At 48.4% G+C, this 15,824-nt stretch overlaps 1 protein-coding gene across 2 annotated transcripts in view; it reads right to left on the bottom strand.

Moving 5' to 3' along the window:
* Positions 1–15,824, bottom strand: part of Wdr59 (WD repeat domain 59) — a 71,542-nt gene that overhangs the window by 40,349 nt on the left and 15,369 nt on the right. For both annotated transcript variants that reach the window (XM_051168626.1, XM_051168625.1), the window contains exons 3-8: positions 12,121–12,256; positions 9,307–9,392; positions 7,528–7,608; positions 6,019–6,056; positions 4,133–4,221; positions 1,585–1,701 (exon numbers count right to left, since the gene is read on the bottom strand). In XM_051168626.1, the coding sequence (XP_051024583.1) occupies positions 1,585–1,701; positions 4,133–4,221; positions 6,019–6,056; positions 7,528–7,608; positions 9,307–9,392; positions 12,121–12,256 (547 nt within the window). The remainder of the gene's footprint in view (positions 1–1,584; positions 1,702–4,132; positions 4,222–6,018; positions 6,057–7,527; positions 7,609–9,306; positions 9,393–12,120; positions 12,257–15,824) is intronic.

Below are 15,824 nucleotides of genomic sequence, written 5' to 3' on the forward strand. Positions count from 1 at the left end.
CTATCCAATAACCAGTGTAGTTACAAGGTAAAAATGACAGGTTTTGATCCTGCATTACTTTTATATGTAAAAGTAATTTAACAACAGGCAATGTGCCCTGTCAATGTACTGCTTTCAGACAGACATTTAAAACGTTGCCTTTTGATCTTACCCAATCTTTACAACAAACATTGCAGGATGTTACTAATCTCTTTTTCAAATGCAGAATGGGATGAATTTCTGTTTCCTGAACTTGGGAGATTAGGGACAGAAATCCAAATGAAACAAACAAGTTACTTGTAGCACAATGCCAGGGGGTTTACAAACCTCAGGAAAAAAGCACTTTCAGTCTTTTACATAGAAGGGTGTGGACTATATCAGAAAGATTACAGCTATGTAAATCCAATAAGGCATAGTAGTAGTAGTAGTAATAAAAAATAATAATAATAGTGTCACAAAATTGCTAAACCAACTTCTGTGGCCTGCGGGGCTAGAGACTTGAACACAGAAGGATGGCGGAGCAGAGATGTCCCTGCCCTGTCACTGCTTTGATCAAGGGTGCATAGATGATGCCACAGCTGAAGAAAACAAAGAAAGGAGAAACACTGTCTCTAAGATAAATAAAAAATGACAGGGCTCCTGAACACAAACCTTGAGCAGGTCGTAAGTTAGAGAACACTGTAGGCTCAGTTTTCTTAACCAGTATATTTAATTACAATTTATTAACCGAGCGTACATCACTTATAACCTGACTAGCCAAAGCAAGAGGAAACGAGGATTAAGGAACACAATAACTGTTAGGATATCAGTTCCGAGGAACGATTCTCTTGGCGTAATCAGCAGGATTTCTTCTGCTGGAACCTGGAGTAACCAGAACCCAGAACCTCAGCAGGAGCCGGAGCCCTGAAGCCTTCCCTCAAGCGGTTCTCTCCAGGAGCGATGAACAGCCAAAACTATTTGAAGTCTCCAAAGGCCCCGCCTTCAGTTCTGGGCTCATTTAAATATCTCCTCCCAGAGTCTGTTCATGGGATCTTTTCAGCTGGCAACAATCAAGCTCCTGCCTGAGATGGTTGGTCGTCTAGTGGATTAACCTCACCTGTTCTCTCACAAGACCGTTCCGATCCCACTCTTGGGATCATAAAAAACAGGTTTACCTCTCCTTCAGAACACTAGCAAAACTGTCCTGGCAGAGCTGATGTCTGAAGGCCTAACTGTTACAAATATGAGTCAGATGAGGAACTGCTGGCTTGCATAATCTTGGTGGCTTTAACAATCGTGTGGGATTCTCTTTGACTTTATCTCTGTGTACACATCTGGCTTCTTTACAGCAAGTTTTTAGGTAAACTTTTCTTTCCTAAATGCTTTCTGTGTCTGAAATTCAGAGAGGAAAAGAAAATCTGAACCAATTCAGAGGCTTATGAGCTGCCACAGCATCCCTTCCACTGGTCGGTAGAGCTAGGCTGACTTAGGTCCCCAGGGAGCACACGTACTCATGAAGCACGGGAACACAGCGGCAAACTGCATGTTTCCTTCCAAGATGCTATCACGTACCCCTGACGCCTCCCACACACAGCTCCTCCAATGGCCCCAGTGGGGACCACTCACCTTGACAGAGTTATCTTGACTGGAGGTGGCAAGAATATGCTCACTGTCTGGGTGCCAGTCCAGGCCGTGGATTTTGGAGAGGTGGGCTGCGAGATATTCCACTGCTGTGCTGGGTTTCTGCAACACAAATGACATTGAGTCTGTTGCTTTTGAAAGAACTCAATGGATGTCTACTGTAGAAGAGCCTGCTGGGTGCTGAGGGGACACTAAACACTGCCAGGAGTGTTATGGCCTCTACCCATCATAAGCTCTCTGTGTTTAAAGCAAACAAACCCAACAACAGAAGACAACCCAGATCTTGTTTCTGTCCTGTGGGTAAGTCTCAGTCTCACTTCTACCCACTCCAGCCTGGTGCATGACTTTAATGGCTGTTTCTTTCTTTTTTTTTTTTTTTTTAATGGCTGTTTCTTATCCTTTCAGAGGGGAGGATTTCTGTTCCCCTTCCTGACACAAGAAGAGAGACTGTGACAGTCAAAAGAATCCCACCTCAACCATGAGGGTAAAGGCATGTGTCTTCTAGTGACTGAGTACTAAGATCCCCAAAATACCCTGCATGCATGTAAACGCACACGTGCACATGAACATACCCTCCCACCCCTGACATGTAATTTAAAATGTTAAAAAAGAAACATTAAAATTTTCCTTTTTAAAGGAAGTAATTTCAAATTCAATAGAAGCTTTAAATTCACATCGATGCTATTTGGAATTCTAGATTGCCAGAAGCAACATCTACAACGAGTAAGAAGGAAGTGATTAAATTGAACAAATTATACTGTAACTATGAGAACTAACAATCTTATTCCCTGCAACCTGTGAGCCCTGGGATTACAGACATGTGGACCAGGGTCCACAGGTTAAGAACATTTACTTACACTGAAGTGTGTGACAAATTCAATAAAAGCAACCACAAATTGAAAGAAGGAAGGAAGGAAGGAAGGAAGGAGAAAGAAAGAGAGAAGAGAAGGTGACTATTGCAGATTGGACCAAAGATACAGAAAACAAAAACGGACATTGCTATGCCATTCCTGTTCTGTGAAATCACCTTCTCCCCCAGGTGCCCCAGGAGGCAGCAACTTCAGCCCTTGTCCTGCACAACGCACCCCCAGCAGGCCCTGCAGCCTAAGCCAGCAGACAGGATGAGCTGCCCCCAACGCCTGCTTCATTCCCTCTTCTCTCTCAAATGTATACAGTGATCTTTGTACAGCTAGAACTTTCCTGTCGGCACCTGGGTTAGGAGAGCCATGAAGAAGCCCTCCCTGCCAAGGCTGAGGATCTCCAGCCACAAATTTCACAAAGCATGCTACACTAATTACACCCAAGTTGTACGGAGCTGACTTCCCTACCTGCCATTACCCAGTGAACTAGCAGGCAGTAGGGTGCAGGGGAAAGCCTCACACACCTCACCTTCTCACTAATGCCAAGACAACAGCCTCCCAACTGATGGTCCAACATACACAGGACTTCTGCATGTGTACTGGTACATGGGCTGCTGTCGTAAAAATATACTGAAGCACCAGGCATGGTAGCGCACACCTTTAATCCCAGCACTCGGGAGACAGAAGCAGGCAAATCTCTGGGAGTTCGAGGCCAGTCTGGTCTACAAAGTGAGTCCAGGATGGCCAAGGCTACACAGAGAGACCTGTAGACATAGCAGGACCTAAAGGCTTAAAGTAAAGGCTTGACCTCAATGATACACTCACTGGTATCATCTTTGTTTTGAAAACAAGGATTCTGCGGCCAGGTGTGGTGGTGACACACCTGTAATCCAGGTACTCAGGAGGCAGGTGACTTCAAGGTTCTCTTTCTCTTTTTATTTTTATTTTTGTGTATGGGTGTCTTGCCTCCATGGAATTGCACCACATGAGAGCCTAGTGCCCAAGAAGGCCAGTGGAGAGTGTCAGGTCCCTTGGAACTGGAGTTACAGATGGCTGGGAGCTGCCATGTGGATCCTGGGACTGAAGGAATGAACCTGGGTCCTCTATAAAGAGTAGCCAGTGGTGCTCTTAACTCCCGAGGCATCTCCCCAGCAGAAGATTCTCTCAAGAGGGAAGGGGTAGGAAGGGGGATACCCTGGCCACAGCAACACATGTGTTTAATCTCAGGATTCTGTGGGCAGAGGCAGGTGGCTGGAAGTTCTAGGCCAGCCTGGTCTATACCAGGCTGTATGTTCCAAGCCTGGCAGAGATACACAGGGAGACCAGGTCTCAAAAAACACACACACACACACACACACACACACACACAAATGGACAAAGGCAGGAAAGCTGTTACAGTGGCTTGCCTGATGTCCTAACAGAGAGCAGCAAAATGGGGCTCTATCTTAGGTCATGTCACGTCTACTAACTGCTGACAAGGCCTGACTTTCTACCCTCCTTCTACAGCAACTCAGATGAGAAGCAAACGTCATCTAGTCACAGCGACAACGTGCCCCATGGGAGTCTTCACTCTATTGAGACAAGTCCCAGGACTCAACAATATCCTCTGCACATCCTCTGTGGGGAACTGAACACCAACTACAGGGAAAGATCACAAGGGACAGGTCACTCACCCGCTTATCCCATATCCGTACGTCACCATCATGGCTAGTGGCAAGGTAGTTAGCGTTTTTTTTATTCCATTTGACCTGGGAGGCACCAGCTACAAAGGGAAAAATAAAAAACTAAAAACCATGGGAAGAGTGCCGCTGGCCGCCCTCAATGCTTCCTGAGGCGGAGGGACGCACGTCCAGGGAGCTGTGGTCTGGGAAGAACCTGTAGCTTTATGACCGCATTGGCTCCACCCGGGCGGGTAAAAAGAAGCTGCAAGTAAGTGAGTTAACACATAGGAACAAGATCACAGTCACCTCTGGGGGAAAGAATCTCTGAGGGAAAATCCACAGGTGACTGTGCACACTCAGCGGGAACGCAGAGCCTCTCACAGGAGCAGGAGTGGAGTAGTTTGGCTGGTAGCACACAAAAATGTGACTCCTGGGTGAAAACAGAAAATCCTCATCTCTCACTCTGACCCATTCCTAACTCTATTTTGTCATTGTTATTTTTGCATAATGGTTTTGGGGACACATGGACTCAAGCTTTAGAATCAGGTCCAGTTTGGGCAATTCTGTCCTCAAAGGTTTTCTAAAACACCCCCACACACTCCTTTTTTATTTTTAAGATTTATTTATTGGGCTGGAGAGATGGTTCATAGTTTAAAAGCATTGGCTGCTCTTCCAGAGGTCCTCAGTTCAATTCCCAGCAACCACATGGTGGCTTATAACCATCTATGAGATCTGATGCCCTCTTCAGGCCTGCAGGTGTACGTGCAGGCAGAACACTGTATATGTAATAAATAAATAAATATTTATTTACTTATTTATATTTTCTGTGCATTGGTGTTTTGACTGCATGTATGTCTGTGTGAGGGTGTCACATCCCCTGGAATTGGAATTACAAACAGTTTGTGAGCTGCCATGTGGTTCCTGGGAATTGAACCCTGACCCTTTGGAAGAGCAGCCAGTGCTCTTAACCACTAAGCCATCTCTCCAGGCCCCTGTCCTTTTCTTGAGTCAAGATCTCACTATGTAGCCTTGGCTGACCTGGAACTTGTTGTGCAGAAGGCTAGCTTGAACTCACAGAGCTATGCCCGCCTGAGCATCACCCCAGCTCTATACGACCCTGGTGACTCTCATCTTTCCATCAGCACAGCTAGCTTTGGCCACTGGCACTGTGCACATAGAATCAAGATTGGGCCGGGCGTCACAGCACACGCCTTTAATCCCAGCACTCGGGAGGCAGAGGCAGGCGGATCGCTGTGAGTTCAAGGCCAGCCTGGTCTACAAAGTGAGTCCAGGATGGCCAAGGCTACGCAGAGAAACCCTGTCTTGGAAAAAAAAAAAAAAAAGAATCAAGATTGGCCTGGAGCTCACCAGCTACGCTGGGCTTGCTGGCCAGGGAGCTACTTCTCTCTCTCTGCCTACCTAGACCTGGGATTATAAGCACACACCACCACACCAGGTTTATTTTATGAGTTCTGGGGAATCAAACTGGGGTGTTTATGCTTGGAAGACAAACACTTTGCCAATTGAGCCACCTGTCTAGTCCTCAGAAATTTTGTGTGTGTGTGTGTGTGTGTGTGTGTGTGTGTGTGTATACATGTACAAATATTTTAAGAAGTAATACCCAGATTTTGCTTCAAAATAATCACAAAGGGAGTGAGGGTGCGACACGATTGGATCCGTGATGACAATCATTTCGAAGGTAACGGTAAGAACAAGATAGCTGATAAGCCAGGATCGGGGGTTAGGGTTAGGCCAGCCTGAAGCAAGCATCTTGCTCCCTGGGACTTAGAATTCCATCCAGCCTTGATGGAGCACGGTCTGTGGGTAGTCGGACTTGTGAGAAGGATGAATAGAAAAGAACCGAGGAAGACAAGCCAGGGACAGACACACTCACTCACCTACAGCCGACAGCGCAACAGTAGGCTTCCTTGTGTCTCTGAAACAGAAATCAGAAGTCAAACACCTGTCACCTTACACCAACAGTCAGTGAGCTTCACCCTCGGCTCACACTTCTGTACTCTCTTTAGTTTGTTTGTTTGGCTGGCTGGTTGGTTTGGTTTAGTTTTGGGTTTTCGAGACAGGGTTTCTCTGCATAGCCCTGGCTGTCCTGGAACTCACTCTATGTCAGGCTGGCCACAAACTCAGAGATCTATCCAACTCGGATCCGCCCACCTCTGCTTCCCAAGTGTTAGGGTAAAAGGTGTGCACCAGGCTGGAGAGATGGCTCAGCAGTTAAGAGTACTGACTAGTCTTCCAAAGGACTAGGGTTCAATTCCTAGCACCTACATGGCAGCTCACAACTGTCTGTAACTCCAAGATCTGACACCCTCACACAAATGTACATGCAGGCAAAACACCAATGCACATAAAATAAAAGTAAATAAAATTATAAAAAAAAAAAAAAAAAGGTGTGCACCAGCATAACCTGCTAATTCCCTATCTTTAAATGGTAAAAATACTTGTTGTATGCAAATGAGGGGCACTCCCTAGCCCTGCCCCTCAGCTTCCTGAGGACTTTTTATTTGCTGAAGAGCTCTTTTCTTCACTTCTGAGTCCCAAGCTTCTCCTCAGGTGTTGTCCTTAGGCCCACAGGCTCTAAAGGCTGGCCTGCAGGTATGGTGGCCATATTTGGCCAGGCCTAATACACACACCTTACTGCCTCAGACTGCTTTTGCAGGTTTGACTAGTGTGTCCCCTTCCATCTCTGACTTGTCTACTCGCCCAGATGACAGGGTAAAATAACCAGTTACTGCCATGAGGGAAGCAGTGACCTGGCAGCAGGGCGCCTCCAGCACGGCAGTGTCTACAGACGGCGCCCTCAGAATGGCCAGCTCTAACCATCAGCTAGAGAAGCGCTGTTCCCAGACAAGCCAGACCTCAGGCTGGGTGCTCCTTCAACTTTACTTTCTGAGGTGCCACCATATGAGGAAGCCGCCTAGTGGCCCCTCCGCACACACACCCCCACAGCAGGGAAACAGAAGCCTCACAAAGAGCCACTAAGAGCTAAGCAGCTGTCTTAGCAACTCATCACCTGCCACTTCAGCAGATCAGCTCAACTAGCCAAGGCCAGCATGTGCACTGCTCTGCCACAGGGATTTGCCTGGCCTCGGAGGACTGCTTTGCGGAACCCTGACAAGCCTATAGAGCAAGTGAATTCCAGCTTCTCAGGCCCTCAGTGGGAGTACTGCCCAGGAAGATTAAGCTCTAGAGTGGCACCAGAGAGGACGCACCTGCTCCTCACAGCCTTCTAAATCTGCCTATCTTCTTCATCCCTGACAGCTCTTCTCTTACCTCACAATATACCTGCTTTCACATCCTGCTCTAGGGATCTGAATCCACAGGAATCAAACTGTGACACTTAATCTCTACCTGTCCACCAAGTGGCCATGTCGCTTCACTGTTCTTACTTGATATCCCAGATGTAGATGTAGGTGTCCACAGAGCTGGTGACCAGGAGATCCGGCTCAAACACTGCCCAGTCCAAGTCGCTGCCAGAGACAGAACAGAACAACAGAAAGACAAAGCTTTAACATCTGGTTCAGAAGCACCAACAAATCCAGCTTCTAGCGGCTTCATAACGTCAGGGTGTGCAGGTGCACACGGCTCAGGGAAAGGCACTACAGACAGTTCTTTGTGGATGAGCAAGTTTGAGTTAACTCTTATCCTCCCTAGAATTGCCAGCCATATCCCTGCCTGCTCCTGAAAAGAAACGGGGCACATCTTCCACGCCCCCCCCCCTTCCCCAGACAAGGTTTCTCTATGTAGCCTTGGCTATGCTGCACCAGGCTGGCCCCAAACTCAAGAGATCCACCTGCCTCTGCCTCCTGAGTGCTGGGATTGCAGGCGTGCACCACCGTGCCTGGCTAAAATGTGGCATTTCAACTTAAGACATGCACAGAGGGAGATGCCCAAGAGCCACAGCAAGGTTCTGTAGAGCCTGACCTTTTTTAGTCCAGACTTGGAAAAGCGTTATCTTTTCCTTTTCTTTTTTCTTTGTTATCTCTTTGTTTTGTTTTTTGAGACAAGGTTTCTCTGTGGAGCCTTGGCTGTCCTGGACTCGCTTTGTAGACCAGGCTGGCCTTGAACTTACAACGATCTGCCTGCCTCCGTCTTTGTATCTCTTTCTAAGCACACTTGCTCCAACACCTATTCTCTGTGTTACCCTCCCCACTGCATGTGGCTGACCCTCCATGCAGCCCTTTCTCTTTCTCGTCTCCAGCTTCTTCCTCCAGGCAGCTGTGAGATCCACAGCTTACCCAACCATGGAGTGTTTTTTCTTTTCTTTTCTTTTCTCACATCAATTTGCCTGCCTCTGCCTCCCGAGTGCTAGGATTAAAGGCATGCGCCACCACGCCCAGCTGAGTTTTTCTTTTGAACTCTAATAAATTAAATTGTCCTTAAGCTTTAAAAACAACAAACAACATAAGCCCCTCTCCCAACAAACAAAATATACAGGACCCTGGCTCTCTTCCTCTCCCTCCTCTCTCTCCCTCTCTGCCCTCTCTGAATAAACAGACAAAACAAAGAAGAAACAGAGCCATCTTGGAATTATCAACCACAGCAGCCTTGAGTAAATCCTCTTAGGCAGTGACAAACTTGTTACTGCCTGCTTGTTGCCCTCAGTCCTAGGAAAGGCAATATTTCACAGACATTCTGCACACGGAAGTAGCTAACATTTCCTATCACTTCTGGGTCATCTTTCCCAGCCCTACGCTCCCTGTACTACTCACCAGAAAAAGGGAATAGTGGCCCAGAGGAAAAGAGGATCAAGGAACACCTGGAAAGCCCCGTGTGGGAAGCAGCTGTGTGATGCAGGCGCTCCCTGAGGCAATCCACAGCTGCTGTCTGGTGCATCCTTGTGCTCCTAGACACTAAGGACCCTGAATGAGGAGATTCTATTTTATAACACTTCTCCTTCCTGCAGCAGAAATAAGCCCTGACCCTGTACTTTGGTCTGGGCTGTAGCTTCATGTTCTGGGATGCAGGTTGTATTCCCTACACGTTAACCAGCAGTGTCTCGACTATTTGTCAACACTTTGCCTGGAAGACTGAGGCCCTGCTGGCTACTCAGGGCAAATGTAATTCCGCAGGTCAAGGGTGTGACGAGGGTGGCGTCTTCATTTCACTCATCAAAGGATTGTGACAAAGTGAGACAGGCCCAGGAGCTACCCAGGGGCAATGCCTACCTGATAACTCGAGTGTGGCCTTGTAAGGTTGTGCCAACTTCCCCGCTGCCATCTTTCCACTTATAAAGGTCAACCCGTTGATTACTCTGAAAAGAAGCAAGGATGGAAAGACAGTGAGTGGTCCAGCACACACCGGCAGAGAAGTCTTACCAACTTGGGGGCACACAGCTCAGTCAGTAAAGTGGCTCTACACAGGCAGCAGAACCTGAATTTGATGTCCAGAACCCACATAAAAAGCGGGGTGCAGAATCTCTGCACTAGGGAAGTGGAGAGGGGAGAATCCCTGGGGGGTCACTGGCCAAATTAGTGAGCTCCAGGTTCAGTATGAGACCCTGTTTCAAAAACTAAGGAGGAGAATGGCCGAGGAAGACGTCTCACACTGACCTCTGGCCTCCACACATGTACACACATATACACACACACACGCGCACGGAACACATATCCACATCCACATATGCATACATAAATAATAATATATCATAAAGGGCCAGGGATAGAAATCTACAGTTGCTCTACAGCAGTGATTCTCAACCTATGGGTAGTGAGCCTTTTAGGGTTCCATTGCCTCCTCTGCAGGGGGCCTAAGATTATCTGTACACATATTTACATTACAACTCATAAAAGTAACAAAATTACAGCTATGAAGTAGCAACTACACTTTATGGTTGGGGAAGTCACTACAACATGAGGAACTGTTTTAAAGGGTCCCAGCATTAGGAAGGTTGAGAACCATTGCTCTAGAGGAAAAATGATAACAAAAAATCCAGAGAAAAGCCAGGCACGGTGGCACACACCTGTAACCCCAGCACTCGGGAAGGCAAGGGACAGGCGGATTTCTGAGTTTGAAGCCAGCCTGGTCTACAACGTGAGTCCAGGACAACCAAGGCTACAAAGAGAAACCCTGCCTCGAAGGGGGGGGAAAAAAAATGCCAGGCGTGTGGTGCATACCTTTAATCCCAGCACTCAGGAGGCAGAGGCAGACAGATCACTGTGAGTTCGAGGCTAGCTTGGTCTACAAAGTGAGTTCAGGACAGCCAAGGCTACACAGAGAAATCCTGTCTCAAAAAAACAAAAAGGAAAGGAAAAAAAATCTGGAGAGAGATGCCAGAGATGACACAGCCAAAATTTTGGGGGGAGTGGTAAGTTTCTCAGAAAACAAAAAGGAGCTAGGTATAAACCCTAGGGGAATTCACAGGTACCCAAAATCTGCTGGTGTTAACCAAGCTAATGAATTCCAATGAGGAAAGAATTCTCCCCTTGAAATGGATGAGATATTTTTGTTTTACTTGATTTTATTTTTAAGTATCTGTGTGTAGTGGAGGGGATATGCACATATGAGTGCACAGAGACCAGGAGAGGCCAGAGGTCCCGGAGCCAGAGTTACAGGCAGCTGTGAGCCACCCAAGGTAGGATAGCTGCCAGGAACTGAACTCAGGTCCTCTGAAAGGACAGTACTTGCCCTTAAACTGCTGGAGCGTCGTTCCTCATCTGCCACGTAGCCCTTGGCTAGTTACACTGTCGCTCAGGAAGGTAACTCACTACATACAGAAATGAAGCATCTACTTCTTCCTGTTACAAATCTGGGTTCAGGCCAGGCGTGATGGCACATGCCCAGAATCCCAACACTCAGAGAGAAAGAGGCAGGCAGATCTCTGTGAGTTTGAGGCCATCCTGGTCTACAAAGGGAATTCAGGACAGCCAGGGCTACACAGAGAAACTTTGTCTTGAAAAATTGGGGTTCAGTCCCTAGAAATACAAAGCCTGACACAGACCAGGGGCCAGCAATCACACACATACATGTAAAACCTGTAAGGCTACTTGCCTCTTCTTTCAGAAACAGGCAAACCTCTCTTTTTTTTTTTTTAAGATTTATTTATTTTTATTATATGTGTATGGGTGTTTTGCCTTCGAGTATATCTATGCAGCATATGCATGCTTGGTGCCCATAGGTACTGGGGATTGAACCCAGGTCCTCTCTGGAAGATCATCCATCTAGTGATTTTAACCACTGAGCCATCTCTCTAGGTCCACAATCAGCCCTCCTTCCTGCCCCCCACCCCACCCCCCTGTTCTTCCCTCTTGCCCCCCACCCCACCCCCTGCTCTTCCCTCCCTCCCTCCCCCCACCCCACCTCCCTGCTCTTCCCTCCTCCCCCCCCCCCCACCCCACCCCCCGTTCTCATCCCCTCCCACCCCCTACCCCACTCTCCCCTGCTCTTCCCTCCCCCCCCCCCCCCCCCCTCTTCCCCCCCCCCCCACCCCCCCCCTCCCCCCACCCCCACCTCCCTCCCCCCCCCACCCCCCCCCTGCTCTTCCCTCCCCCCCCACCCCCCACCCCTGCTCTTCCCTCCCCCCCCACCCACCCCCTGCTCTTCCTGCCCCCCCCCACCCCACCCCACCCCCTGCTCTTCCCTCCCCCCACCCCACCCCTGCTCTTCCTCCCCCCCCCCACCCCCCTGCTCTTCCCTGCCCCCCACCCACCCCCCTGCTCTCCTGCCCCTCACCCCCACCCCACCCCCCTGCTCTTCCCCCCCCCCCCCCACCCCCTGCTCTTCCTCCCCCCACCCCCCCCCCCTGCTCTTCCTTCCCCCATCCCACCCCCTGCTCTTCCCTCCCGCCCCCACCCCACCCCCCTGCTCTTCCCTCCCGCCCCCACCCCACCCCCCTGCTCTTCCCTCCCACCCCCCACTCCGCCTGCTCTTCCTCCCACTCCCTCTCTGAGCGAGGACGACTACATTCTCTTTTCTGTACAGGACAAAGACTCACCAGCCCTCAATGACACATTTAAAAGAGGACACTCCTTAAATGAACTCACCGAAGCTGCAAAATAGTGTGCGAAGCTGTCGTGAGGGTTCCACTGCACAGCTCCAATGTCCCATTTGCTCTGGCGGGAGATCTTCCGGTGACCTTCAAAGGGGGCGTCTAGATTGACGATGTACAGGAATCTCCGGCTGGAACAACATCAACACTATCGCACTAGAGCAACACAACAGCGCTCACCTGAAGCTGGAGAAGCGCATCCAGAGTCGCATGCAGCTGGCAAGCTGCGCTCCAGATCACTCTCAGATACACATGACAGTTCTCTACTCTGACAGGCACACAAGTGACAAGTGTAACCCAAGCTGACGGTTAAGCAAAGGGATACAGTGCCTCTGTGAGAGTGACTTTCAGAGTTGGCCTTCACTACCCACATCCACTCAGGAGAGTGTGTCTGCTCCCTCTGTTTTCAGCTCCAACCCCTCTCTCCCAGCCTTTCCCAGTGCCCCAGCTGGGATGGATTTCCAGTTCCACAGTAACGCACAGCAGGATCTACACTTCAACTGTGTTTTCTCCACAACAAGGCTACCATATATTAAGGCTCTTGTCTCAGTTCACCTGCATATCTGGAAACTACACCATGTCTAGACTATCTTTGTAAGCCCAGTATCACCAAGCACAGGCTTTACACTCAATACTGTGTTAAGGGGCTGGAGAGATAGCTCAGCGGTTAAGAGCACTGTCTACTTTTCCAGAGGTTCTGAGTTCAATTCCCAGCAACCACATGGTGGCTCACAACCATCTACAATGAGATCTAGTGCCCTCTTCTGGTGTGCAGGCAGAACATTGTATATGTAATAAAATAAAAATCTTTTTTAAAAAATGTATTAAACACACTTATTACTGAGCCAAAATCTTACAGAAAGATCTCAAATTCCTCTGCAACTTATGATCCAAGAAAAGTAACAAAGTAACATTGTAAGTACATCAATAGTAAGTTTAAAGTGCCAATCAATATAAAGAATCTGAAAAATAAGATTTTTTTTGGGGGGGGGGGGGTTTGGTTTTTCAAGACAGGATTCTCTGTGTAGCCTTGGCTATCCTGGACTTACTTTATAGATCAGGCCTTGAACTCACAGCAATCCACCTGCCTCTGCCTCCTGAGTGCTGGGATTAAAGGCATGTGCCACCACCACCCGGCGAGAATTTTTTTTTTTTTTAAGAAAGAAGAAATGCCTCGTCTTTGAGTTAATGTCTCTACAGTAATAGGGGACTGATTTGTAATTAGGGAACATGCTAAGCCTCTAGGTATCAGTGAGGACCAATAAGCTCAAGAAAAAAAGATTAACAGCCCCTGTTTGGAAAATGCATGGAAAATTCTAGAGCGTAGCAGAGACTCCAAAGAGGGATGACGGTTAAGAGAGAAGGGGAAACACGACTCCACAAAGTTCCTGGCACTTCTAAGCAAGCCAATACTGAACGAAGACCTAGACGCCTAGAAGCGAAGGAAGCAGTAGGCAGGACAGGGCCTGCCCACTGGAAGGGCAAACAGTACAGACTGCAGGCTTTGTCCATGAGCTGTGCATCACAGGGAGCTCAGACAGTGCAGAGCAATGCAGAACAGCAGAAAGGGGCTCTTCAGACAGACACCAGGACGAATACATGTGTTTATCTTCATCCTCCCATCCCCAAAGCCCTACCACAATATAGTTTTGTAAAAACTGGAAGGGAAATGAAAAGCATATGGACAGACGGCAACTGCTAATGAGTCACCAACGACAGGTAATAAGACAGGAAGTGTCTCAGAAGCAGGCTGCTCTGAGGTGTGGAGCCTGGTTGCACCTTCTCAAGGCAAAGAGGAGGGGAGGGGCTAGAAGGCAAAAGCGGAAGGGAACAAAACAAAACAGGAATTGTCTGAACACATATCAATTCCCACCATTCTTTACACTTTCGCTTTTTTAAGATTTTTTTTTTTTGGGGGGGGGAGGGCGGGGAGGCGGGCTGGGTATGTGCAACTGTGCCCACAATTGGAAGCTAAGGAAACAGTACTCTCCGTCACTTTCCGCCTATCCCTTTGAGGCAGGGTCTCTCCTGAAACAATGCTTCACATTTCAAATAGCAATTCAAGTTTTTAAATGTTCTTGAAAATTAAAACAACAGTTGGAAATTAGGAAAATCTAACAGCTCAGTGGTAGTGGTGCACACCTTTAATTTCAGCACTCGGGAGGCGCAGGCAGGCAGGTCTCTGTGAGTTCAAGACCACCCTGGTCTACGGAACCAGTTCCAGGCCAGCAAGGGCTACTCTACTACCCAGTCTCTCCCCACCTCCCCTTGGATCCACTCCCTTTCTGTCTCTCATTAAAAAAGAACAGGCTTTTAAGAAATAACAAGCAAACATGACAAAATAGAATACAGGAAGATGAAGCAAAGCTATCATATTGAAGATGGACATGGCAATCCAATAGAATGAGTCCCCAGAGCAGACGTAAGAGTCAGGGACCCACTCATCCTCACACTCAGGAGTCCCATAAACCCCCAGCTAGCAGCTGTCCTACATATGCAGACGGCCTGCTGCAGACCCGTGGAGCGGGCTCTGTGCTTGCTGTTTCAGTCTGTGTGAGTTCAGGTGCTCCTTGTTTAGTGGATTCAGAGGACCTTGTGTAAGAAAATGAAGTGGTTTGGGCGTGGTGGCGCACGCCTGTAATCCCAGCACTCTAGGAGGCAGAGGCAGAGGCAGGCGGATCTCTGAGAGTTTGAGGCAAGCGTATCCTATAGGTCATTAGTTCTGCTACATGAGCCAAGGGTGCTCTTTCCCTCTGCTTACTTAAAACAATGTCAAAGGCTGCGGGTAAAGGGTTTGCTGTGAGGGTTTGCTGTGTGAGAGTGAAGACCTGAGTTTTAGCCCCAGGTCTCATGTTCAAAAGCAGGGCATGGTGCAGACACTACAGCCTCAGGCTGGGGAGGAGGAAACAGGTGGCTCTCAGAGCTAGCTGCCCAGCCAGCCTTGTGCACTTTCTCTGTGAGCTCCAGCCCAGCGAGAACCTCTGCCTCAAAATGGAACAAACAAGGCAGACGGTGCCTGAAGAATGACACCTATGGTGGTTCTCCTGCCATACACACATGTGTAAAGATACACACAAGCCAGAGGTGGTGGCACACACCTTTAATCCCAGCACTCACTCGGGAGCCAGAGGCAGGTGGATCACTGTGAGTTTGAGGCCTACCCTGGTCTACAAGGTGAGTCCAGGACAGCCAAGGCTACACAGAGAAACCCCGTCTCAAATTTAAAAATTAAAAAAAAAAAGGGGGGGGGGCTGGAGAGATGGCTCAGAGGTTAAGAGCTCTGGCTGCTCTTCCGAAGGTCCCAAGTTCAATTCCCAGCAACCACATGGTGGCTTACAGCCACCTGTAATGAGATCCGGTGCCTTCTTGTGGTGGGCAGGCATAAGTGTGAGCAGAATACTGTATAAATAATAAATAAATCTTAAAAAAAAAAAAAAAGCAAACACACACACACACACACACACACACACACCTCAATAATAAGAGGAGAGGACAGGCAGTCTTCTGAGTGCCCAGGCACATACCAAAGCAATCATGGTAAAAACTTCACAAATCTTAAAGGTTTTGATGAGACAAATTCAACTTATATGAAGAGTGGGTGGAGACTATCTGCATAACTGTGATCAGGAGGCTGAGGCAGGAGGATGGTAAGTCCAAAGTCAGCCATGTAATGGTCCCCAGAAGTTGTGGCGGATGAAC

Source organism: Acomys russatus, chromosome 26 (assembly GCF_903995435.1).
Source record: "Acomys russatus chromosome 26, mAcoRus1.1, whole genome shotgun sequence".
Classification (NCBI taxonomy): Eukaryota; Metazoa; Chordata; class Mammalia; order Rodentia; family Muridae; genus Acomys; species Acomys russatus.